The sequence below is a fragment of the Muscardinus avellanarius genome (assembly GCF_963383645.1).
Source record: "Muscardinus avellanarius genome assembly, chromosome: 19".
Lineage (NCBI taxonomy): Eukaryota > Metazoa > Chordata > Mammalia > Rodentia > Gliridae > Muscardinus > Muscardinus avellanarius.
Genome location: NC_137805.1, coordinates 44,691,031 through 44,718,362, shown reverse-complemented (window position 1 = coordinate 44,718,362; position 27,332 = coordinate 44,691,031). Strand labels below are relative to the sequence as shown.

General features: G+C 40.4%; 1 protein-coding gene across 1 annotated transcript in view; it reads left to right on the top strand.

Annotated features, from left to right (window-relative positions):
- Positions 1-519: 519 nt before the first annotated feature.
- Positions 520-27,332, top strand: part of ITCH (itchy E3 ubiquitin protein ligase) — a gene marked incomplete at its 3' end in the record, with an annotated part of 83,206 nt that continues 56,393 nt past the window's right edge. Inside the window, exons 1-7 of the mRNA XM_080716311.1 lie at positions 520-604; positions 8,332-8,473; positions 9,961-10,085; positions 11,302-11,439; positions 19,745-19,790; positions 22,688-22,845; positions 25,767-25,974. Of these exons, the coding sequence (XP_080572437.1) occupies positions 535-604; positions 8,332-8,473; positions 9,961-10,085; positions 11,302-11,439; positions 19,745-19,790; positions 22,688-22,845; positions 25,767-25,974 (887 nt within the window). The 5' untranslated portion in view covers positions 520-534. The remainder of the gene's footprint in view (positions 605-8,331; positions 8,474-9,960; positions 10,086-11,301; positions 11,440-19,744; positions 19,791-22,687; positions 22,846-25,766; positions 25,975-27,332) is intronic.

Here is a 27,332-nt window from a genome sequence, read left to right as displayed (position 1 = left end):
CACGGGCCACCCACACCCAATAATTGCAGTTCTTGGAAGGCTGAGACCCTTGGGTTGCAGGTGTAAGGTCAGTATGGTAATATAGCAAGACCCTGTCTCAAATATAAAGGGCTGGCGGTATAGCTCAGAGGCATAATGTTCTTGGATTCAGTTTGTAGTACAACAACAACAAAATTGAGGGTGGAGAGAAGGGATCTTCAGAGAAGATTGAGAATGAACAATCAGTGAGGTAGGACATAAACCTAGAGAATGTGACTTGGAGACTCCAGGGAAGACAGTAAGCCACAGGAGGGAATAATCAATCAACTGTTAGATTTTGCTGATAGGTAAGATAAATAATAGAATTAAAAATTGCATTTAACAATGTGAAGGCCATTGGTTATTATGGGTCCTTCAGTAGGAAATGGCCAGAAATAGAAATATTTACATGTTTTTACATATTTCATATTAGAAATATCTACATGTTTTTAAAATGAGACTTTTGAGTGTTTACAATGTCTTTGCCACGGTTAGGTTTGCTGTGCTGTTGGTGGTATGTCTGACAGTGGACCACAACTCAGTTCAATGGGTAGCCTGACCATGAAATCACAACTTCAGATCATTGGTAAGTATTGAAAAGATCCACTACTTTACCCCTCCCCCGAGATTTAAGAAATAACTTCAGTGGCTGTTATATGTCAGGTATTGACAATGTTTGCTTACTGAATAAATGAACAAAATGTTTAGATATGTACATTTTTATTCAAGTGTGTTTTGGAGGTTCCCCCTCTCCCTTTCATTAAATATAGATGCATGGGCAATTGTTATTTTGTTTTGCTTTATATTAATAGATTAATGATATATAATTCACATCCTGTGTAGTTTATTCTTTTAGATGTCACTGTTTATTAGTACATAAGTAGAAGTTGTGTAGCTGTCACTACAATCGATTTTAGAATATTTTTCATCACTCCAGAAAGAAACCATATACCTGGTATACCAGCAGCCACCTACACGCCAGGGCAATCATTTTTCTACTTTCTGTTTATAGGTGTGCCTGTTTTAGAACTCTTATATAGATGGAATCATACAGTTTGTGGACTCTTGTGTCTTCTCTCACTTAGCATAATGTTTTCAAGATTCATCCATGTTGTAGAACTACCACATTTTTAAAATTTTTCATTAGTTGATGGATGCTTGGATTATTTCTACTTCTTGGCTGTTATGAATAATGCTAAGAAAATTTGTACAAGGTTTTGTGAGGATGTATGTTTTCAGTTCTCTTGAGTATAGATCTAGGAGTAGAATTGATGGTTCATACAATATCTGTGTTTAGCATTTTGAAGAATTACAAATTTTTCAAAGCATTAGCACCATTTCACATTTCTGCCAGCACTATATGAGGACTTCCATTTTTTCACCTCCTTGCCAATACTGTTATCTTTTTAAAAATTTTTTTGATGTACTGGGGATAGAACTCAGGGGCATTCTACCTCCGAGCTACACCCCCAGTCCTATTTTTTAATCTTTATTTGGAAACATGGTCTCACTAAGTAGCTAGACTGTATGTGATATGTGTGTGTGTGTGCGTGTGTGTGTGTGTGTGTGTATAATATCACATCCACACACTGGAGCTAGAACCCAGGGGCATTCTACTTCTAAACTATTCCTAACCCACTGGTCTCCTAAGTTGTGGAGATCCTTATCAGGTTGGTGAGGATGGCCTTGTACTTTGATCCTCCTATCAGCCTCCCAAGTACCCGGATTACTGGCCTGTGCCATGGAACCCAGCTCGTTATGTGTCTTTTTGATTATAGCCACTTTTGTGGAGTTGGATGGTATTATATTGTATTTGCATTTATTTGTTGACTAGTGATATTGAACATGTCTTCATATACTTACTGGTTCATATTTTCAAATCCTTTGGTTGTTATTTTTTTTCTTTTGAGGTACTGGAGATGGAACCCAGGGACATTCTACCTCCAAACTATACCCCAAGACCTATTTTTTATTCTTATTTTGAAACAGGGTCTAAGTTGCGGAGGGTTTCACTAAGTAGCTGAGGCTGTCCTCAAACCTCAATCCTCCTGTCTTAGCCTCCCAAGTACTGGGATTACAAGTGTGCACCACCACGCCGGATGGCTGTTATTGTTAGTATCTCTTTCTTTGTTGATCTGCTGACTATACTACGCATCACTTCTAGATTAATATTCTTTTTTTTTTTTTTTTTTTTTTTTTTTTTGGTGGTACTGGGGTTCCTGGAAGCCCTTCTACCTCTGGGCTACACTCCCAGACCCCTATTTTTACATTTTTTTTATTTGGAAACAGAGTCTCCTAAGCCAGCGCGTGCGGCTGGCTTCGAACCTGCGCGATCCTACTGTCTCTGCCTCCCAAGCGCGGGGATTACAAGCGAGCGCCACCATGCCCGGCTAGATTAATATTCTTAATATGCCACCTAATAAGCTGCATTTCTGCTCAAAAACGTTCAGTGTTTCTTTTGACTGTGATGTAGAATTTCTTTTACCTGAGGGCTAGTAGAGCAGCTCAGTGCTGACTGCTTGCCTAGTATGTAGGAGGCCCTGGGTTCAGTCCCTAGCACCAGAAAAAAAAAAAAAAAACAAACAAAGAACAATGGATTTCTTTTGTCTGAGTAAAGACCATTTATAATCTGGCTCTATATGGTCTCTTTGTAGGTTTTTTTTGTGTGGTGGTGGTGGGGTAGGGATTTAACCCAGGGGCATTCTACCTCCAAGTTACATCCCCAGGACTATTTTTTATTTTTTATTTTTTTTATTTTTTAATTTTTTTACTTTTTTGCAGGTCTGGGGATGGAACCCAGGGGCATACACCCCCTGCCCTATTTTTTATTCTTTATTTTGAAACAGGGTCTCACTAAGTTGCAAGGGGCCTCACTAAGTAGCTGAGGCTGTCTGCAAACCGCGATCCTCCAGTCTCAGCCTCCCGAATGCTGGGATTATAAGTGTGCGCCACCATGCCCGCCTTATTTTTTATTCTTTATTTTGAAACAGGGTCTCACTAAGTTGCTGAGAGCCTCACTAAGTAGCTGAGACTGGCTGCAAACCCATGATCCTCCTGTCTTAGCCTCCCAAGTACTGGGATTAAAAACGTGCACCACCATGTCTGATTTCTTTGTAGATCTTTATATGTGAACCATTGGTACCAGGCAGAATGAGCCACTAGCTTTTCTTCATGTATGTAGGTACCTATATTTCAATCACACAGCAAAATTTTAGTGTCTTTCCCTTTTTTCTGTTTTTTGGTACTGGGGATCAAACCCTGGAACATTCTACCTCCAACCAACCTATACCCCAGCCCTATTCGTTCGTTCGTTCGTTCACTTATTTGTGTGTGTGTGTGTGTGTGTGTGTGTGTGTATGTGCGCGCGCGCACGCACGCTACTGGTGATTGAATCCAGGGGCATTCTACCTCTGAGCTACATCCCTGTCCTATTTTTATTTTTTTATTTATTTTTTGTGGTACTGGGGGTTGAACTGAGGGCCGTTCTACCTCCAAGCTACATCCCTGGGCTGATTTTTTATTCTTTATTTTGAAACAGGGTTCCACATTGCTCTTGAATATGATTTAATCAGTTTCAGAGGGCCACAAAAGCCCCTGGCAAACTTATGCATAATTGTTTTTTCAACTCTTCTTTTTAAAAATGTATTAAAATAGAGATTTAAAATGTTTTTCTGTGGCAATTCTTTGATTTAATTTGGCTCTGTTTTAAATATTGGGGCTTTATACCAGTAGTCCATTTCAGTCTGAGATAGACCTGGTCCCTGGGACTTTTTTTTTTTTTTTGGCTTACTAGTAGAAATATTGTGATTGTATACAATATGACATAATAGTCTGGATTCTGGGGTTGCTTATTGTAGATAAGAGGTTTTATGGTCTGGTTGCTGTAAGTTATAAGTCAAAATTCTTTTTTTTTTTTTTTTGCGGGTCTAGGGATGAAACCCAAGGCCATTTGACTCCCTACCCTGTTTTTTTTTTTTTTAGTCTTTATTTTATTTTTTATTTTTATTTTTTATTTTTTATTTATTTATTTTGGTGGTACTGGAGGTGGAACCCAGAGGCTTTCTACCTCCAAGCTATTCTCCCAGACCTATTTTATATTTTATTTGGAAACAGGGTCTCACTAAGTTGCTGAGAGCCTCACTCAGTAGCTGAGGATGGCTTCGAACCTGTACGTCCCTCCCATCTCAGCCTCTCAAGCGCTGGGATTACAAGCGTGCACCACCACGCCCGGCTTCCCTGGGACTTTATACCAGTAGTCCATTTCTTTATTTTGAAACCGGGTCTCACCAAGTTGCGGAGGGCCTCACTAAGTAGCTGAGGCTGTCAGTGAACCGCGATCCTCAGGTCTCAGCCTCCCGAATGCTGGGATTACAAGCGTGCGCCACCATGAACGGCTTCCAGTAGTCCATTTCAATCTGAGATAGGCCTGGTCCCTGGAAATAAAGACTTCCTATTTTATGTTTCTACTTAGATGTCTCGTGAATATCTTAAGTATTATACATTCATGATAAGATTTTGGTGTGAGTGCATGTGTTTTTATTTATTGTTACTGAGGATTAAACTCAGGCATTCTACTTCCAAGCTACACCTATAGTCTTTTTTTTTTTTTTTGGTGCTCAGGATTGAGCCCAAAAGAAGAGCATTGGACCTCTGAGCTCCAGCCTTATTTTTATTATTATTATTATTTATTTGTTTATGTTTTTTGTGGTACTGGTGATGGAAACCAGGGACATTCTATCTTTAGGCTACACCCTCCAGTCCTGTTTAATTCTTTACTTTGAAACAGGAACAAATTGTTGAGGCTGGCTGCAAACTTGTGATCCCCCTAAGTAACGGGATTACAAGTGTGTGGCACCATGCCCAGTTTGTTTGTTTGCTTGTTTGTGGTACTGGGGTTCCTGAAAACCCTTCTACCTCCGGGCTACACTCCCAGACCTATTTTATATATTTTTTTATTTGGAAATGGTCTCTTACTGGCTTCGAACTTGCGTGATCCTCCTGTCTCCATCTCCCAAGCGTGGGGATTACAACAGCTGCTTGTTTATTTTTTGTGGTGGTAGTAATTAAACCCAGGGGCATTCTACCTCCAAGCTACACCCCTAGCCCTATTTTTTATTCCTTATTTTGAAACAGGATCTCACTAAGTTGCAGAGGGCTTCACTAAGTAGCTGAGGCTGGCCGTGAACCTGCAATTCTCCTGTCTCATCCTCCCAAGTGCAGGAATTACAAGCGTGCGTCACCATGCCCCACTTCCATTTTATTTTTTATTTTGAAGCAGGATTTCCTTAAATTCCTGAGACTGGCCTTTAACCTGCAATCCTCCTGACTCAGCTTTCCAAGTACTGGTATTACAGGCATGTGCCACCACACCTAGTTAACCCCCAGCCCTTTTTATGTATGCATGTATTTATGCAGAGTGCGGATTGAACTCAGGGGCATTCTACCTCCAAGCTACACCCATAGCCCTGTTTTCTTGCTTTCTTGCTTTCTTTGCTTTCTTTTGCAGTATTGGTGGTAATGGAAACCAGGGGCATTCTACCTCCGAGCTATACTCCCAGGCCTATTTTTTAATTCTTTCTTTTGAAACAGGGTCTGAGTTGTAAAAGGTCTTACTAAGTAGTAGCTGAGGCTGTCTTCAAACTGCGATTCTCCAGTCTCAGCCTCCCAAATGCTGGGATTACAAGCATGTGCCACCACACCTGGCTCTTATTCTTTATTTTAAAACAGGGCCTTACTAAGTAGTTGAGACTGGCTGCGAACCTGTGATCCTCTTGTTTAGCCTCCCAAGTACGGGGATTACAAACATGTGCCACCATGTCCAGCCTACGTTTTGTTTTAAAGCAAAGTTCCCTTAGCTTGCTGAGGGTCTCACTGAGTTGCTGAAGCTGTCCTTGAACCTGCGATCCTCCTGTCTCCGCTTCCCAAGGACTGGGGTTATAGGTGTGAGCCTCGGTGCCTGACTTCAATTTAATTTTACCACAGCAGCAGTGATCTATAATGGTCTTTTTTTGTACTAGGGTTTGAACCTGGGGCATTTTACTGCTGAGCTACACCCTCAACCCTTATTATTTTTTGTTTTGAGACAGGGTCTTGCTATATTGCTGAGTCTGGTTTCTAACCTCCAGTCCTCATGTCTCAGCCTCTCAAGGACTGGTATTACAGGTGTGGGCCATCATGCCTAGCTCTTTGTTGTTCTAATCTGACACTTGCTGCATCCCTAGTATGTAAAATAGTGCCTGGTGTCTGTTGTGGGCACCTACTAGATTTGTTGACTGTGCCCTTTTACTTAAAATTCTTCAGTAATTCCTTATTTTCTACTTCACTAGCCTTATCTTTCACACTTTTTTTCTTTCTTCAGCAGATTTTTAAAAACATAATGATTTCAGGCTTGGGTTTGTAGCTCAGTGGTAGGGCACTTGCCTAGCATGCACTGGGCCCATTCCCAGCACCACCAGAAATAAAAAAATACATAGTGATTTCAATTTTATTTTTTAATTTCTTATTTTTTTGGTGGTACTGGGGTTCCTGGAAGCCCTTCTACCTCCGGGCTACAATCCCAGACCTATTTTATACTTTTTTATATTTGGAAACAGGGTCTCTTAAGCCAGCATGGCTGGCTTCAAGCCTGCGTGATCCTCCTATCTCTGCCTCCCAAGCACGGGGATTACAAGCGTGTGCACCACCACGCCTGGCTAATAAGTATTTTTTTAAAGTAATGATGAAGCTTTAACTTGCAGGATGTCCAACAGTAACCCTGCAGCTGGCTTGATTGCCACCAAAAAGGCACATCAAAACAAAAGGCATGGTGGCGCACGCTTGTAATCCCCACGCTTGGGAGGCTGAGACAGAGGGGCTGCACAGGTTCAAAGCCAGCCTCTGCTACTTATTGAGGCTTTCAGTAACTTAATGAGACCCTGTTCCCAAATAAAATATAAAATAGGTTAGGGGTGTAGCCTGGAGGTAGAAGGCTCATGGGTTCTATTTCCAGTAAAACACACACACACACACACACACACACACACACACACACAGAGAGATCAGAAGTATATAAAATTGTCAAGTCAGAGATTCAGGGCGGCCTCCTGGGCCAACCCTGCTCCATCTCCAGACTTTGGACTGTATATTGACTCGGTAGCTGTTATATAAACTGATTTAGCAACTAAGGGCATTTTAACCTCGATGGGCACTGAATGTATTCTCTTGAACTTTGCTGCTAGAATTCATCTAAATGGTAGAGTACTTCCTTGTCTGATTTCCTCATTTAAGGATCAGCAAGGAGTTGCTGTCTATGGGAGCCATGTCATGTTCTTCTAGATTTTAATCTAATTACTATTACTAATCTACTTTAAGAGAAGGGATTAGACAAGTCTTTTGGCAAATGTGACTTAATTTGAGGGCAAAGGCTAAAGACTATCTCAAGATATGCAGTGTAGGCAGTGCTTGCTTACATAATAATGAGTTACAAGAGATAATTTAAAAAATCTTGGGGAGCTGGGCATGGTGGCGCACATTTGTAATCCCAGCATTCAGGAGGCTAAGACGAGGATCACTGTTCGCGGACAGCCTCAGCTACTTAGTGAGGCCCTCTGCAACTTAGTGAGATCATGTCTCAAAATAAAGACTAAAAAATAGGGCAGGGGATGTAGCTCAGAGGTAGAATGCTCCTGAGTTCCATTCCCAGACCCGCAAAAAAAAAAAAGGTTTGTAAATTCTCTTCTTCTAATAGCCTTCAAACACACATCTAATTCAAAATTTCTTATCTTGGCTTACAAAGCTCATTTGCTTCTGTGGTTTATCTCATTTACCATTGTCCCTGTGCTTGCTGTACATGGCTCAGATATGGGAGACTGCCTCCATGTGGATGCACTCTGCCAGCCCCAGTCTTTACACAACTGGCTCCTTGAAGGCCTTTCTATTACCAGGTCATGTTCTGTTTTATCAGCCTGTTTTTCATCTGACACCATCCTCAAAACTGGGATCCTCCTGTCTCAACCTCCCAAGTACTCTAGCCACCACGCCCAGCTTGTTAACCAAGTTTGTCCAAGTATTTTTTCTTCTTGGTACTGGGGATTCAACCAAGGGGCATTCTACCTTCAGCCTGGCATGGGGGACTCTTTTGATGGGAATTTGTATGATTTACAGATTATTTACTAGGATGGGAAGAAATATAAAAGTTATGCGTGAATAAAATTAGTAAATATTTTAGAGCAAAACTGCTTCTGAGTAAATAATCTGTTAATCTTTATGAGATGAGATTGATTGCAGGACTGAATTAACATCTCAAATACTGAATTCTTTTTCTGTTTTACATAGTCATCTCAGCAAAACTTAAAGAAAATAAAAAGAATTGGTTTGGACCAAGTCCTTATGTGGAAGTCACAGTTGATGGACAGTCAAAGAGGACAGAAAAATGCAACAATACAAACAGTCCCAAGTGGAAGCAACCCCTTACAGTGTAAGAGTGAAAGTGTTTTCTATAGAATACTATTTTATGAAATACATGAGAAAAATGCAGCTTTAATGCATTTATTTCTTTGCTCCTCCTTTTTCTTTCACCATTTTTTTCTTTTTTTCCCCTGTGTTCCTTGTAGTCTGCCTTTTATTTTTTCTTAAATATTTCCCTCTCGTTTTTTCAGTCTTTTTCTCTCTTTACTGTTTCAAATTTACCTGGTGATGGTATCCCTATGGCCCTTATCCTAAAATAAAAATAAAAGAGGGCCAGAGGTGTAGCTCAGAGGTAAAATGCATCTGAGTTCAATCCCCAGTGCAGAAAAAAAAAGATAGTATGTTTTATTACCTGATACTTAGAATTGGAGAAAATTTTCCCCTAGGAAAATAAACTAGTGACTAGAAAGAAAAAGCCTTATTTCTACATGTTTAGATGAGACATTAGAAAATTCATTGACTTTTCTTCATCCAATATGTATGCTTATGTGAATTGTATTTATTCCTAATGAATGAAAAGCACATCCAAACTCCTATGTTTGTGCGTGTGTGTGGTACTGGGGATTGAACCAGGGGGGTCTGCCTCTGAGCTGCACCCCCAGACTTATTTTGTTTTTATTTTATTTTTGGTGGTATTGGGGGTGGAACCCAGGGGCTTTTCTACCTCCAGACTATACTCCCAGACCTATTTTATACTGTTTGGTATTGGAGATTGAACACAAGGGCATTCTACTTCTGAGCTACACCCCCCAGTCATTTTTATTTTTTAAACTTGAAACAGCAGGAGCTGGGTGTGGTGGTGCACTACTTGCTGAGGCTGTCCTCAAGCTTAGATTCTCGAGTCTCAGTCTTCAAAGTACTAGGAATACAGTCGTATGCCACACCTGTAACCATGCCCACCTTTCCGTAAATTTGTTTTTAGCCAAGCATGGTGGTACAGGCTTATAATTCCAGAATTTGGAAGGATGAGACAGGAGGACCACAGGTTCGTGACTAGCCTCAGCTACTTAGTGAGGCCTTGTTGCAAACAAAGAATGAACAATAAGGTTGAGAGTGTAGCTCAGAGGTAGAATGCCCCTGGGTTCCATTTCCAGTACCAGAAAAGGAAAAAAAGTTGTTCTTTAAGTACATTGCATTATGAGCCGGGCGTGGTGGTGCACACTTGTAATCAAAGTACTTGGGAGGCTGAGGTAGGAGGATCACACAGGTTCAAAGCCAGCCTCAGCTTCTTAAGTACATTGCATTATAAGCAGTTGAACTGTTGTTGGCAATATGTGTGTTAAGGTTCCCTGGTAGTTTAATCACAAGTGAAAGCGTGCAGGTTTGTAGCATTCAAATTCAGTTTCATAAGATAGGCTTGGTTGTACAGTAAATCATAAGGGGTACAGTGAGAATACTTTAGATATTAACACTTAGCCGTAATTTATATAGGAACCCATGAGATACTTAATTAAAATATTTAATTAAATAATATTTTCCCCCTTTTTTTACTTTTAGTATCGTTACCCCTGTGAGTAAATTACAATTTCGTGTGTGGAGTCACCAGACACTGAAATCTGATGTTTTGTTGGGATCTGCTGCATTAGATGTTTATGAAACATTAAAGTCAAACAATATGAAACGTATGTATATAAGAAATTGTGTTTAGCTGTTTGTTTTTCTGGAAGAAATGTATATGCCAGACATTTAGAATGTCTCGTGTTCATTATTTTTTTCTCTGTGTGTGTGTGCCACTGGGGATGGAATCTTGAGGCAGTCTACCTCTGAGCCACACACCCAGCCCTATTTTATTTTTTATTTTGAAACAGGATCTCACTAAGTTGCGGTGGGCCTCACAAAGTTGCTGAGGCTGGCTTCAGACCTGCAATCCTCCTGTCTCAGCCTCCTAAGTACTAGGATTACAAGCATGCGCCACTGTACCTGGCTTCATAGCTTATTAATTAATATAATTTTTTTATTTTTTTGTTTTTATTTTGAGTACTGGGGATTGAACCCAGGGGCATTCTACCTCCAAGCTACACCCCTAGCCCTATATTTTATTCTTTATTTTGAAACAGGATCTCACATAGTTGTGGAGCACCTCACTAAGCAGCTGAGACCGGCTGCAAATCTGTGATCCTCCTGTCTCAGCCTCCCAAGTACTGAGATTACAAGCGTGTGCCACCACACCTGGCTTAATATAATTTTTTAAAAAAGGTTTATTTTAGCCGGGCGTGGTGGCGCACGCTTGTAATCCCCGCGCTTGGGAGGCGGAGACAGGAGGATCGCGCAGGTTCGAAGCCAGCCGCGCGCGCTGGCTTAGGAGACCCTGTTTCCAAATAAAAATATAAAAATAGGTCTGGGAGTGTAGCCCGGAAGTAGAAGGGCTTCCAGGAACCCCAGCACCACCAAAAAAAAAAAAAAAAAAAAAAAAGGTTTATTTTCCTACCTCTTGACTGCCTAAAACATACTTCCAAAGTTTTCTCTTTCATTTAGGGCTTATGAGATATGGTATATTTTTAAATTATGTTTATACAGTATAATTCAGGTATATTTTTCTAAATCTTTTGTCATGCTAGCTAATTTTATACTGTAATCTTACAAGGATGAAATGAATATAATAAATGAAATGATTGAGATACTAAATGTTTTACAGTATGGATACTAAACATTAGCAAATTTTATTCTCCTTTTAAAATGCAGTGTTTCATGTCAAAGACTTCCAAAATTTGGGTGAAGTATAGCAAAACTTAAATACACATACATGTATATTTTTTTTCAACATTAGATTTTTAACAGGTAAGATGGCTTAAGGGGGGAAAGTATCCCATTTTTTTCTGCAATTTTGTTCTCTTTCAGTTGAAGACGTGGTTGTGACTTTGCAACTTGCAGGTGACAGAGAGCCAACAGAGACAATAGGAGACTTGTCAGTTTGTCTTGATGGCCTACAGTTAGAGGCTGAAGTTGTTACCAATGGTGAAACTACATGTTCAGAAAGTAAGCAGTCACTTTCTGTTTAAAGTCTTTTATGATTCTTCTGACATAAATAGCCTCTGTAGTATGGAGTGATCATTCTTTTTCAGGATAACAATTTTTTTCCCCTTCCTTTCTTAAAAACAGACATTGATCACTTTGTTTCTCTAGTTTCTTTTTTTGGTGGTACTGGGGACTTTATACCAGGGGTGTTCTACCACTGAGCCAACATATTCAGCCTTCTTCATTTTTTATTTTTTATTTTTTATTTTTATTTTTTGTAGGTCTGGGGATGGAACCCAGGGGCATTCGACCTCCGAGCTACACCCTCAGCCCTATTTTTTATTCTTTATTTTGAAACCGGGTCTCACTGAGTTGCAGAGGGCCTCACTAAGTAGCTGAGGCTGTCCGCGAACCGCGATCCTCCGGTCTCAGCCTCCCAAATGCTGGGATTACAAGCGTGTGCCACCACGCCCGGCCTTCATTTTTTATTTTGAGACAAGGTTTCGCCAAGTTGCCCAGGCTGGCCTTGAACTTGGGATCCTCCAGCCCCAGCCTCCCAAGTAGGTAGAATTACACCCAGCTGTAGTACATTGTTCCTAAAAATAAAATGTTCATATTTTTCTGTCACTTGAACAGCTAGTTCAGTAAAAGTTGAGTCATCATTTTCTTTGAGAGTTATTATTTATTCTGTGTGCCAATGATGGCAGTTAGTATCATCTCTTGGATGCCACACCCTCTCCAGTGCCAATGGCAGGCATAACATATTGTCTATAGCAGTGTCTGAGTTTAAGTATACTCCAAGTCTTTAGCACTGTACCAGACAGCTAACAGAAGCTGATATTCATTTACCATTCCTTTTTCATTTCTATAAGCTACTCTTACAGAGATGTCTTTTACGTTACTGTAATGACAAAATGGACTCATTATATTTATGCTGGTATATCTTAGACTTTGATTTCCTGGTTTGTGTTAAAGGGTTATAAACATAAGCTATGGCTGGGCGTAGTGGCGCACACTTGTAATCCCAGCGCTTGGAAGGCTGAGACAGGAGGATCATGTAGGTTAGAAGCCAGCTTCAGGTACTTAGTGAGGCTCTCAGCAACTTAGTGAGACCCTGTTTCCAAATAAAGTATAAAATAGTTCTGGGAGTGTAGCCCAAAGGTAGAAAAGCCCTGGGTTCCACCCTCAATACCACCAAAAATAAAAAACAAACAAACATAAGCTATGACAAAGTTTCTGGTGCCTCAGCATCTGGTAGCAAGTTTAATAAAGCTTCTTTCCTAGATTCCTAATAGATATTTCCATCACTTAGTAATATATCAAGTTTATTTTTATTTAAAACATAAATTTTAGAGGCCCAGACAGAATAGATTAATAGTGTCCTTGCCAGCCAAGTGTGTGGTGCCCACCGGTAGTCCAGGACTTGGAAAGTTGAGACAGGAGTACATCCTCAGCAATGTCGCGAGACTCAAACTCTTAGCAACCTAAAAATATAAAGGAGGCTGTGGATGTGGCTTGGAGGTAGTAAGACCCTAGGTCTGTTCCCCAGTACAACACACACACACACACAAACACACACACAGAAATACATGCATGTTTGTAAAACAAAACTCACTGCCTAAATTTTGTTATTAAAAATAACCAAATAGCTGGACATGGTGGTGAACACTTGTAATTCCAGTACTTGGGCAACTGAGATGGGAGGATCACAAGTTCAAAGCCAGCCTCGGCAATGTAGGGTGGCTCTCAGAAACCTAATGAGACCCTGCTTCTAAGTAAAGAAATAAAATTGGGTTGGGGGCATTTTTATCAGTAAATATTTTAAAGTGAAACAAAATTTAGGTTTTTTTCCTTTTTCTTCTACTTAAACTGTTTTTAAAAACTAGATAGTTAGCTGAACTTGGTGGCACATGCCTGAAATTTCAGTACTTGGAGGCTCATCGCAGTACTTGGGAGGAAGATCACAGATTGGATCTACACAGCCTCAGCAGTGTAGATAGATGCTTAGCAACTTATCAATACACTGTTTTAAAAATTAACTGATTAGTTAATTTTAAAAGGCCTGGAGTGCAGCTTGGAGATAGAGTGCTCCTAGGTTCAGTTCCAGGTTACTCCACACCTCAGAACCCAGCTAGAGAGCTTTATTGTGTTCCCATGGAGCGCCTTATTCATAATCTTTCTGCGGATATCTCTTCTTGTTTCTCTGCTCTCGAAAGCACCTACATAAAGCCACTACCACAGAAACAAAAACAAAAGGTCCCTACATAATTTGTCCTCGTGTTTTCCTCCACTTAATTAAGTACAGACTTACCTGCTTTTAGCAATCACTAAAAAGCAGTCTTTGGTTAATTTTCTATTGAGGTAGAGTCATTTTATAGCCTTCAGTTCTAAGTTAACAAATCGAGTGTCAGCAGCTGTTCATATCTGTAAGACTCACACATGAACTTCCCATTCACCTTTGTTATTTTTATTTTTTTCAGTAGTGAGGATTGAACCCAGGTGCATTCTACCTCCAGGCTTTACCCTCAGGTTCTCACTGAGTTGCAGAGGGCCTCACCAAGTAGCTGAGGCTGGCTGCGAACCTGCAGTCCTCCTGTCTCAGCCTCCCAAGTACTGGGATTACAACTGTGTGCCACCATGCCCACTCCCATTCATATATTTTTATTTGTTTAGATGATGTATATTTTGGTGGATTTTTACTTTAACACTTGTATTCCCAAATATGGCATCTCGAAGAAACACAAAAACGTATTATTGTCAGAGATACTAGTTTTCTTGAAGAGAAAGAAAAATCCATTTTATTTTTAATGTTTTTTATAAAATAGGAACATATTTTGTGAATATTTTTATTCCTTACCATGTATACTCTGGATATATTTAAAATTAGTGAGCTGGGTATGGTGGCTCATTCGGAAGGCTGAGGCAGGAAGATTGGGGATTGAGGCCAACTTCAGCTACTTAGTGAGGCCCTTTGCAATTCAGTGAGACTCTGTTTAAAAATCAAGAATAAAGCCGGGCGTGGTGGTGCACGCTTGTAATCCCCGCGCTTGGGAGGCGGAGACAGGAGGATAGCGCAGGTTCGAAGCCAGCCGCGCGCACTGGCTTAGGAGACCCTGTTTCCAAATAAAAAAATGTGAAAATAGGTCTGGAAGTGTAGCCCGGAGGTAGAAGGGCTTCCAGGAACCCCAGTACCACCAAAAAAAAAAAAAAAAAAAAAAATCAAGAATAAGAAATAGGGCTGGGGGTGTAGCTCAAAGGTAGAATCCCCCTGGGTTCAATCCCCAGTACCACACACAAAAAAAAATTATAGATTTTGGAACATGGGTTCTGATTCTTATTGTGTTTACTTCAGTGTGTGTGTATGTGTGTAAACTGAGATTGAACCCAGAGGCATTCTACCTCTGAGCTACACCCCTAGCCCTATTTTATTTATTTTTATTTTATAGTATTGGGTATTAAACCAGCAGCATTCTACCTCTGAGCTATACCCTCGACACTTTATTTTTTGTTTTGAAACAGGGTCTTACTAGGTTACTTAGGGTGTTGCTAAGTTGCCGAAGCTGGTCTTGAGAACACGTGATCCTCCTGCCTCAGCCTCCCCGAGTACTGGGATTGCTAATATGTACCACCATGCCTAGCTAATTTTATTTTTGAAACAGGGCCTCACTAAGTTGCTGAGGGTCTCATTAAATTTCCAAGGCTGGCCTTGAACTTGTGACCCTCCTGTTTTACCCTCCCAAGTACTGGGATTACAAGGCAGACTCCACCACATCATGTACTGCTTTTCCTGTTCTTTAAGTTGTTTTCCAGGGTTTTGTATAAGAGGTGTTGCTGTGTTTTCTATTTTCAGGATCTTTTAAAATTATTTTTTATACTTTTATTGGTGCAATGTAATTATATATCATAGTGAGATTCAAAGTGCTACAAACTTACATGTACACTGCAGTCAGTCCCCCTTTCTTCCTCCCCACACATGTTACAGAGATTGGTAGTGAGACCTTCTTGTCTGGACCTAACTGTTCCCTTCCTCAGGCCTCTTGTCTTCATGTCCACAATCCCTATCCTTCGGGCTCTCTCCCTTAACTGACGTTCTTTGTGCTCCCTGCTTTCTCTGTAGCTTCCACATATGAGAGAAAACGTGCAGCCCATGATTTCCTGAGATGGGCTGGTCTCAGCACATCCACGTTCCTGCAGATGACCGAGTAAAAGCCTATTGTGTGCATAGATCACATTTGCATCATTCTTTTTTTTTTTCTCATTTTATTTTATTTTATTTTAAATTTTATTTTATTAGTGCACTGTATTCATACATCATAGTGGGATACAAACTTTTGTAGACATACATGCACACATCGCCCAGTCAGCCCCCACCCGATCCCCACCCCATTCCCTCCCCATCCCTCCTTCCCATGCTTGGCTTAGTGGTTGACATCTAGTATTATAGCAATTTATCCAAAATTAAAAATGATAATCTCACATAACAGTTTCATTTGTCTGATGCCAAGCTTTTGATGACTTAAAGATAACATTTCAATATTTCTTTTTGCTTTCTTTCTTACCAGAGCATATTTTTTTCTGTTTTTTTGGTGAAACTATCATATATTTATATATTTATTTTTCAGAAAAAATCTATCCTAATATGGAATATGAATTCTAGATACCCAAAACGATCTTGAAGAAGAACAAAGCTAGCAGATATATATTTTCTGATTTCAAACCATATAAAGCTACAATAATTGAAACAGTGTAGTACTGTTCTAAAGGCAGATATATAAACCATTGGAGTTAAATACAAGCCTAGAGCTAAATTCTTCCCTATATTGTCAAGTTATTTTTGACAAGGTTTCCACGAACATTTGGTGGTGGAAATAATATTCTTTTAACTAAATATTGTTGAAAAATAATAATTACATGGAAAAGAATAAAATTGGACCCTTACCTAATCCCACATACAAGTATTAACTCAAAATAGATAAAAGACCTAAATATAAATCTTAAGACTATAAACTTTTAGGAGAAAATCTGGGTCATACAATCTCACAACATTGAAATTGGCAGTGATTTCTTGGATATGATTTCAATGGCACAGGCAACAGAAGAGTATACAAATTTCCTAAAAAATAAAAAAAAATATTGCATATCCAAAGACAATGTAAACAGAGTTAAAAGTTACTAATAGAATTGGATAAAATATTTCCAAATGCTATATCTGAAGGTATATTAATATCCCAACTAGAAATCCTAAAAATTAACAACAATAAAGGCAAACAATACAATTTAGAGATAGGTAAAAGACTAACAAAAATAATGAATCTCCACAGATAACCAATCTTAGTTGTCTGTTGGATGGAAAATCTTGTTTCTCTGGTTCTGGTGAGTGTTACCTATTTCTTCTTTGTAGTTAATCTCTTTGAGTATTTTCTCTAGCGCTGGTTTTGAAGACATAAATTCCTTCAGTTTCTGTTTGTCATGGAAGCTTCTTATTTCTCCATCTAATTTGATAGAAAGTTTTGCTGGGTAGGAAATTTTTGGCTGGAAGTTGTTTTCTTTCAGAGTTTGGAATATGTTACTCCAAGCCCTTCTGGCTCTCATGACTTGGTTTGGGAAGTCTGGAGTGATTCTAATTGGTTTGCCTCTGAATGTCACTTGGCCCTTTGTTTTTGTTGCCTTTAAGATTCTCTGCTTGGCTTCCACATTGGTCATTTTGACAATTATGTGGCGTGGGGATCCTCTTCTCCGATCCTGTCTAAAGGGAGTTCTATAAGTTTCCTGGACCTGTGTATCAACCTCTTGCTCTATGTTTGGAAAATTTTCTGCTATTACTTCCTTGAAGAGATTGTTGATCCCTTTGGTTTCACCTTCTTTTCCCTCCTCTATTCCAATTATTCTTAGGTTAGCTCTCTTAAGATGGGCCCATATTTCTTCAATGTCAGATTCCTGCTGTTGGATATTTTTTTCTAGATTAGAAACTATGCGTTCATTTTTGGATTGCTCATCTTCTAAGAGCGAGATTCTGTTCTCCATGTGTTCTAATCGGTTGTTTGTGCTTTGAATTGAGGCCTTTACTTCATTAATTGCATCCTTTATCTCTTTTTGGCTCTCTCTGAGTTCTTTTCGAAGCACCTCTATTATTTCTACAGTTATTTTCCTGATTTGATCTTCTAGAAATCTCTGATTTTCTGTTTTATCAGGTTCTGATGTTGTGGGGTTGTGGGCGGCATTCATTGCTCCAGTATTATTCCTCTTTCCCATGATTTCGGATGTTTGTGCCTTCTCTGGGTTCTTCCCTTGGGTCACTATGACTTCACTTAAGGTGTTCTGGATCTCGAGTCAGTAGTATCTCAAACCCCACTACTCCTTTACTGGGTTTTATCACAGAGTCTCCGACCCAGGGAGTCAATAGAGGCTGCTTTAAACTATGGGGGGGTGCCAGGTTGCACGTTCTCCTATGGTGTGATATCTCTGCCACCACCGCTCCCTCACTGGGTACAGTGAGGTACCTCACTGTACCTCAGTGAGGTACAGTGCTGGGATTTCTCCTCTGTGGCCCGCAATTTGACTCACTGTTCTTGAGTACGCAGATGTAGCTGTGCTGGATTCGGCGAATTCACTGCTGCTGCCGCTGCTGGTGCCAATATGGAGACGCGGCCACGCCCTCGGCCATGAGGCTGGCGTATTTTTTCTTCTCTGGTTTTGATTTCCACTCTGATTCCCTGCAGCGTGTGCTGAGCTCAGCCACTGGGAGCTTTAAATCCTCTCTGCGCTGAAAGATCCCGCCTGGCTGTTCCGCAGCGGCTCACCTCGGCTTGCTGTAGCCGTCCGATGAGTTCGCCGCTGCCGCCGGCAGTATGGCACTGCTGCCGCGTCCTCGGGCGCGTGTGTCTCCTCTGTGGCCCTGCGCTCTGTTCTCAGTCCGCTTTCTCTCTGGAGCCTGGTGGTTTTTTTGTTTTTCTGGTGATGGTGTTTTCTGGCTATGAAAGGCGCTGGTTTTGTGGTAATGTAGATTGGTTGTTAACAGGGCTCTTAAGCCCCGCTTTTCTCGGTCGCCATCTTCCCGGAAGTCCCTGCATCATTCTTTCATCTGTTTACAGACACGAACATTGTTTCCATAATTTGGCTATTGTGAATTGTGTTGCTATACATGTAGGAATGCTTTTATCACTGTAGTATTTTAACTTTAGTTCTTACAGAAAGATAGTGAAAAGTGGTATATCTAGATCATAGGGTGGTTCCATTCCTAGTACTCCATACTGATCCACATAGTGGTTAAACTAATTTACAGTTCCACCATCAGTGTATAGGGAACTCTTTTTTTTTTTTTTTTTTTTTTTGGTCGTACTGGGGTTCCTGGAAACCCTTCTCCCTCCAGCCTACACTCCCAGACCTATTTTTATACTTTTTTAAAATTTGGAAACAGTCTCTTAAGCCAGCACGGCTGGCTTCGAACCTTCGAACCCGCTCAATCTTCCTGTCTCCGCCTCCCAAGTGCAGGGATTACAAGCGTGTGCCACCATGCCCGGCTTATAAAGAACTCTTATACACATCCTCACCAGCATTTATTTTTTGGATTCTTTTTTTTCTTCTCCTTTTTATACTGGGGACCAATCTCTTACACATAATGAACCCAGGGATATTTTACCTCTGATCTACACTTCTAGCCCTTTTAAAATATATTTTATTTTAAAGTGGGATTATAGTAAGTTGCTGAGGGCCTCAATAAGGTTCTGAGGCTGGTCTTGAAATTGTGATCCTCCTGTTTCAGCTTCCCGAAAACTAGAATTACAGGCATGTGTCACCACACCTGGCTTGTTATTTGTATTCTTGATGATTGCCATTATCATTCTAATTAGAGAATCTTGCTTTATCAATTATCCTACTGGTGATTAGAACTTTTCCTGAGGTATTTGAGATACAAAAGATAGCCAAGACTTAAATTGGAGCCAAACAGATACTTCAAAAAATACAGAAGTGTTGCATGAGAAATATGCCATAACTAATTAACGTCTCTTACATATAATGATAAGCCTTTGTACAAAAATTCGGTAAAACTTCTTATTTTAGTCATAGGAACATTTATCACGTTTTCTTTTAAAACTCATGTTGGAGGTTTGGAGATGTAGCACAGTGGTAGAGGGCTTGCCTATCATGCACAAGGCCCCAAGTTCAATACCGAGCACCACAAATAAAGTAAGATTAGAATACTCCCCTCGTGTCAGAATTTGTTCATTAGTAGAAAAATTTTGTAAAAAGATTTGCATATTTAGGAAAGAAGTAAAAAACTGCTCTATTGAAACTAATGTTCTATTTGAATTTTATTGATGTTAAGGTACTTCACAAAATGAGGATGGCTCTAGATCCAAGGATGAAACAAGGTAAGAGTACACTGTTTGCTAGCCACTTAATGTAGAACACAGTAGGCAGAATTAATAGAGATCTGTATCTCAGGTTCATCCTGATATAAGTGAATGCTTGTCAAAAGAGGGCCGGGCGTGGTGGCACACGTTTGTAATCCCCGCACTTGGGAGGCTGAGACAGGAGGATCGCGCAGGTTCAAAGCCAGCCGCCTGGCTTAAGAGACCCTGTTTCCAAATAAAAATATAAAAAATAGGTCTGGGAGTGTAGCCCGGAGGTAGAAGGGCTTCCAGGAACCCCAATACCAAAAAAAAAATCTCGAGGAATTGCCAGGCGTGGTGGCGCTCTCTTGTAATCCCAGCATTTGGGAAGCTGAGACAGGAGGATTGCAGTTCGCAGACAGCCTCAGCTACTTAGTGAGGCCCTCTGCAACTTAGTGAGACCCTGTTTCAAAATAAAGAATAAAAAATAGGGCAGAGGGTGTGGCTCGGAGGTTGAATGCCCCTGAATTTCATCCCCAGACCCGCAAAAAAAAAAAAAAAACAACTCAAAGAGCCGGATGTGGTAGAGCTCGCTTGTAATCCCAGCATTTGGGAGGTTGAGACAGGAGGATCTGGGTTCATAGACAGCCTCAGCTACTTAGTGAGGCTCATTACAACTCAGTGAGATCCTGTTTCAAAATAAAGAATAAGCCGGACATGGTGGTGCACACTTGTAATCCCAGTACTTGGGAGGCTGAGACAGGAGGATCCAGGTTCATGGCCAGCCTTAGCTACTTAATTGAGGCCCTCTACAACTTTGTGAGGCCCTGTTTCATAATAAAGAATAAAAAATAGGGCTGAGGGTATAGCTTGGAGGTAGAATGACCCTGGGTTCTTCCCCAGTACTGCAAAATAAATAAAGAAGAAAGGATAGAAAGATGGAAGAAAGGAAAGGAAGGAAGGAAGGAAGGAAAAAATAGGACTGGAGGTGTAGCGTGAAGGAATTATGCTCCTCGGTTACATCCCCAATACAAAAAAAAAAAAAAAAAAGAGTTCAGTGCTCAAGGAAGAAAGTATTTGTGAAAGATTGAAGACTCGTAGTTGATCTGACTGCAGCTATATGATGTAGGCCAAAGACAACTAAAGTGCTGATCCTTGCTTCAGCTTGAGGAAAATAGATATATTAGCACCTTTGCTTTTTGGGTTTATTGTGTATGTGTGTGCTGGGGGTTCTACCTCCTAGCTACACCCCCAGCAATATTTTTTGTTCTTTATTTTGAAACAGGGTCTCACTAAGTTGCAGAGGGCCTCATTAAGTAGTTGCAAACCCACAATCCTCCTGTCCCAGCCTCCCAAGTACTGGGATTACAAGTGTGCAACTTAGTGAGACCCTGTTTCAAAATAAAGGATAAAAAATAGGGCTGGGGCTGTAGCTCAGAGGTAGAATGCCCCTGGGTTCCATTTCAAGTACTGGAGGAAAAAAAACCACACAACAACAACAAACCCCATGATTTGTACCATGGACATTTATAAATTTCTGCCAAAGGCACTACTAGAACTCCAGCTTCATGTCATTGTTTGATTGGTTGATTATAGTGCCAAGAATTGGTTCCAGAGACATTCTATCTGTAAGCTACACCCCCAGTACTTTTTGTTTTTTATTTTTAACAGGGTCTCACTAGGTTGCCAAGAGTTGTGCTAAATGCTGAGGCTGGTCCTGAGCCTGTGATACTCTTGTGTCAGCTTCCCAAGTAGTGGGATTATAAGCATGTACCACCATGCCCTACTATTTATTTTGTGGTATTGGGGCTTGAACCGAGGGATTTACACCTCTGAATTACACCTGCAACTATATATACACACACACACTTTTTTTTTTTTTTTTTTTTTTTTTTTTTTGCGGTACTGGGGATGGAACCCAGGGGCATTGTACCTCCAAACTACACCCCCTTTTATTTTATTTATTTATTTATTTATTTATTTTTAATTTAATTTATTTATTTTATCTATTTATTTATTTTTGGTGGTACTGGGGTTGGAACCCAGAGGCTTTCCACCTCCAGGCTATACTCCCCGATCTATTTTATGTTTTATTTGGAAACAGGGTCTCACTAAGTTGCTGAGAGCCTCACTAAGTAGCTGAGGCTGGCTTCAAACTTGCGTGATCCTCCTATCTCAGTTTCCTAAGTGCTGAGATTACAAGCGTGCGCCACCACTACCTGCTTTTATTTCGAATGAAGGTCTTGCTAAGTTGACAAGCATCACTACTTGATGAGACTGTTCTCAAGCCTATGATCCTCCTGTATTAGTCTCCCAAGTACTAGGAGTACAGGCATGTGCCACCATGCTCCACTATAGCTCCTTTTTTAAAAGGTCTGTGTGCACCTGGAAGCAGATCCCAATCCCAGGAAAATAAATACTTTCTCCCAGTTTGTGATAGCTCTTCTTCAGACTTGAATTAATATTGCCAGCCAAGTAAACCAAGAAACGATTATGGTGAAGTTGTCTGTTCTTATGATAAAAGCAGTGTCTTTCTAAGGCTTTGGGGTTCTAGGAACTTTACTTTTCCCATGCTTACTAGGGATTGAACCCAGATGCATTCTACGTCTGAGCTACACTCAGAGCCCTTTTTATTCAATCATTCATTTGTTCTTTGGAAACAGAGTCATGCTAAGTTACTGAAAGCCTTCCTACATGACTGAGGCTGTCCCCAAACCTGCGATCCTCCTGTCTCAGCCTCCCAAGTACTGGGGTTATAGGCGTGCTCCATAACCCCAACTTCACCAAGGGCTCTTCATGTATTTGATAATGCTGGCTTAAAATTAGGAAACTATTCTAAGCCCCTAAATATTAAATTTTGGTTTGTTGTTCCTCTTTCTTTTTATTTAATTCAATGAATATTTGTTCTTTTTCCCTTTCCTGCCTTCCTTACCCAGAGTAAACACAAATGGGTCAGATGACCCTGAGGATGCAGGGTCTGGTGAAAATAGAAGAGTAAATGGGGATAATTCTCCATCCCTCTCAAATGGTGGTTTTAAACCTTCTAGACCCCCAAGACCTTCACGCCCACCTCCACCCACCCCGCGTAGACCAGGTAAGTATTCCAACCCTCAATACTGTTTTGTAAATAATGTTCTGATTGGAATTTGATCCTCAGGTAAGTGGTAGGAGATCTTTTTAGGTCAGTTTTATCCCTGTGTTTTTGTTTTTGTTTTGTGATGCTGGGTTTATAAAACCCAGGGATATTCTACCTCTGAGCTATACCCTTAGTCCTATTTTTTATTCTTTATTTTTTTGTTTGTTTGTTTTGCGGTACTGGAGATGGAACCCAGGGACATTCTACCTCCAAGCTACATTTCCAGCCCTATTTTTTATTCTTTATTTTGAAACAGGGTCTCACTGAGTTACAAAGGGCCTCACTAAGTAATAGCTGAGGCTGTCCGCGAACTGCGATCCTCCAGTCTATGCCTCCCAAATGCTGAGATTAAAAGTGTGTACCACCACGCCCAGCTATTCTTTATTTTGAAACAGGGTCTCACTAAGTTGCAGAGGGCCTCACTAAGTAGCTGAGGCTGGCTGTGAACCTGTGATCCTCCTGTTTCAGCCTCCCAAGTACTGGGATTACAAGCGTGTGACACCATGCCCAGCTTCCCTGTGTTTGTATTTTATTTATTTATTAATTATTTTTATTATTTTTTCTGGGGATGGAACCCAGGGGAATTCCACCTCTGATCTATACCCCCTGGCCTATTTTTATTTTTAAACAGGGTCTCCCTAAGTTGGAGAGGGCATCACTAAGTAGCAGAGGCTGTCTGTTAACTGCGATCCTCCTGTATCAGCCTCCCAAATGCTGGGATTACAAGTGTGCACCATGATCTTTGTATAAGTAACCAAGACGTACCCTTTTTTTTTTGAGCGGGGGTTTCCAGGGGTTGAACTCAGGGAAATTCTACATTCATGCTACATCCCTAGCCCTTTTTATTTTTTATTTTGAAACAGTGTCTCACTAAGTTACTGAGGGTCTCACTACATTGCTGAGGCTGTCCTCCAACCTGCAAGGTGTAGGCTGCTACATTTGGCTAGTCCAGGTCTTTTTCTTGGTTTTGTGGGGCGGGGGGGGGGGGTACTGGGGGATTGAACACAGGGACATTCTACTTCTGAGTTACATCCTCACCCCTATTTCATTTATTTACTTACTATTTTTTATTGCTTTTGGTACTCAGAAATGGACCCATGGACATTCTACCTCTGAGCTAGCCAGACCTAGTATTTATTTATTTGTTTTTGGGGTTTTTTTATGGTGGTACTGGGATTGAATCTAGAGGCATTCTCCTTTCAGGCACACCCCCAGCCTGAATTTATTTCTTATTTGGAAATGGGGTCTCTCTAGTTTGATTAGAGTCTCACTACTTAGATTAGAGTCTTACTACTTGCTGAGGCTGTCCTTGAACCCATGATCCTCCTGTCTTAGCCTCTGAAGTACTGAGATTATATATATGTGCCACGACACCCAATTTATTCCAAGTCTTTAAGACCTCTGTCATAATATTGATGTCTTCTTCTAAGAATTGTTTTGTCAACAAGTATTTCCTGAGGATGTATTGTTCAGTAACTATTTGTAAGCATATTATCGCTTATTAGATTATCCATATTACAGCCAACATCAAAAATTGGTCAATAATCTGTAGATTATCTGTAGAGTTTCATAGAAAAGACAGTTGTATTAACCATGTGAAGATATCTGAAAAATTACTAAATAAACTTATAACACCAAGGAATAATGAGATTTTATTGAGCTGAGTATGGTGACACATGCTTGTATTCCTAGTACTCAGGAGGCTGAGACGGGAGAATCAAAAGTTTAAGGACAACCTCAGTAACTTAGTGAGAACCCTGTTTCAAAATAAAAAATAAAAAGGACTGGGGGTTCTTTATATTCTGGAGGAAGAATCCCCTAGGTTCTGCCCCCAGTACTCCCTAAATTAAATAAAATTAAGGTTCTTACTGGTTTGAGGATATAGCTCAGTGATAGAGCACTTGTCTAACATGCCCAAGGCCCTATGTTTGGTCACCAGCACCATAAAAACAAAATAAGCCAGGCATGTTTGTTCATACCTGTAATCTCAGCTGCTGAGGCAGGAGGATTGCAAGTTCAAGGTCATCGTGGGCAACTTAGCAAAAACCTTTATCACAATAAAAGATGAGCCGGACATGGTGATACACACTTGTAATCCCAGTACTTGGGAGACTGAGACAGGAGGATTGCACAGGTTCGAAGCCAGACCCAGCTACTTAGTGAGGCTCTTGGTAATTTAGTGAGACCCTGTTTCCAAATAAAATATAAAATATATCTGGGGGTATAGCCTGGAGAGAGAAGGCCCGTGGTTTCCATCCCCAGTACCACATAATTAATCAATCAATAAATAAATATAATAATGAAATTCTAGCATGTAGCTCATTGACTGCCCTGTGTTCAGCCCCAGTACTGTCAATAAGTAAATAAATACATAAAATAGTTTTTACTTTCTGTGACATAATGAAATCAGAATCTACAGGTGCCTATAATTGATTGTGGGACATGACTGGATGGGGCCAAGAAGTCATGCACAGCCTATGGAAGGGTGCCATTGGCTGTTTCCTATTGTGTAAATTTTTAAAAGTACTTTTCACCTATCTGTATCTTAAATTTTATTTCTCATCTACCTTTTTTTTTTTTTTTTAAATTTGTGTATGGTACTGGGGATGGAACCCAGGGGCATTCTACCTCTGAGCTACACCCCAGCCCTATTTTTTATTCTTTAATTTGAAACAGGGTCTCACTAAGTTGTAGAGGGCTCACTAAGAGCTGAGGCTGGCCTTGAACCTGTGATTCTTCTGTCTCAGCCTCCCAAGTACTGGGATTGCAAACATGTGCCACTAAGCCCAATTTATCTTTTTATTTTTTAAAGTTAAAATTCTATCCTGATTTTAGATTTTAGAAAGATTCTTTTTCTGCTTTCCCTAAATCTTTTACAGCATCTGTTAATGGTTCACCATCTGCTACTTCTGAAAGTGATGGATCTAGTACAGGCTCTCTGCCATCAACAAACACAAGTACAAATACAAATACAAATACAAATACATCTGAGGGAGCAACATCTGGATTAATAATTCCTCTTACTATATCTGGAGGTTCGGGCCCTAGGCCATTAAATCCTGTAACTCAGGCCCCCCTACCACCTGGGTAAGTGACTTTTCTGGGTTACTATTTGTTTTATTAGCCTTCTGCATGTACTCACTAATAAGGAAAATAATGAAATAGTCTTTTAATAACGGTCTTTAAGTAAGTATTGATTTTGGATTGTCTGGAGTCAGAGCTGACCACATTTGAAATACTTCCTCTTCATTTCCAGGGCAAAGCAGAAATTATTATTATGAACCCAAACATTCTACCTCTGAGCTAAACCCTCATCCTTACTTCATTTTTCTTTTTCTTTTTTTCTTTCTTTTTTTTTTTTTTTTTTTTGTGGTGTTGAGGGTTCAACTCAGCAGGAGCATTCTACCTCTGAGCTACACCCCCTTCCCTTCCCTTCCCTCCCTCCCTCCCTCCCTGCCTTTCTACCTTCCTTCCTATGTGTGGCACTGGGGATTGAACCAGAGGTATTCTACCTCTGAGCTATATCCCCATATCCCCAGCCCTATTTTTTTTTTTTTTTTTTTTTGGTACTGGGAATGGAACACAGGGGCATTCTATCTCCAAGCTACACCCTGGCTACACATATTTTGAAACAGGGTCTTACTGAGTTGCAGTGGGCCTCACTAAGTAGCTGAGGCTGTCTGCAAACTGTGATACTCCTGTCTCAGCCTCCCAAGTACGAGGATAAGTGTCTGCCTCCACGTCCAGCTATTTATTATTATTGTTGTTGTTGTTATTATTATACTTTGTGGTACTGGGGATGGGATCCAGGGACATTATACCTCTGAGCCCCAGCCCTATTTTTTATTCTTTGTTTGTTTGTTTGTTTGTTTGTTTATTGGTGGTACTGGAGTTCCTGGAAGCCCTTCTACCTCTGGGCTACACTCCCAGACCTATATTATACTTTTTTTATTTTTGGAAACAGGGTCTCTTAAGCCAGTGAGGCTGGCTTTGAACCTGCATGATCCTCCTGTCTCCGCCTCCCAAGTTTGGGGATTACAAATCTGGCTTTTATTCTTTATTTTGAAACAAGGTCTCACTGAGTTGCAAAGGGCTTTACTAAGTACCTGAGACTGTCCTTGAACTGTGATCCTCCTGTCTAAGCCTCCCAAATACTAGGATTACAAGCATGTACCACCATGCCCTGTTTATTTTTTTATTTTGAAAGGGGGTTCTCACTAAATTGCTGAGGACCTCATTAAGTTGCTGAGGCGACCCTCTTGTTTCAGCCTCTCAATTTACCAACAGTACAGTGTGTGCCACTATGCCTGGCTTTAGTTTATTTACTTGTTTACTTGTTTGTTTGATTGTTTTGCAGTACTGTGTATTGAACCCAGGGGCATACTGCCTCCAATCTATACCCTCAGACCTATTTTTTATTTTTTACTTTGAAAAGGGTCTCACTA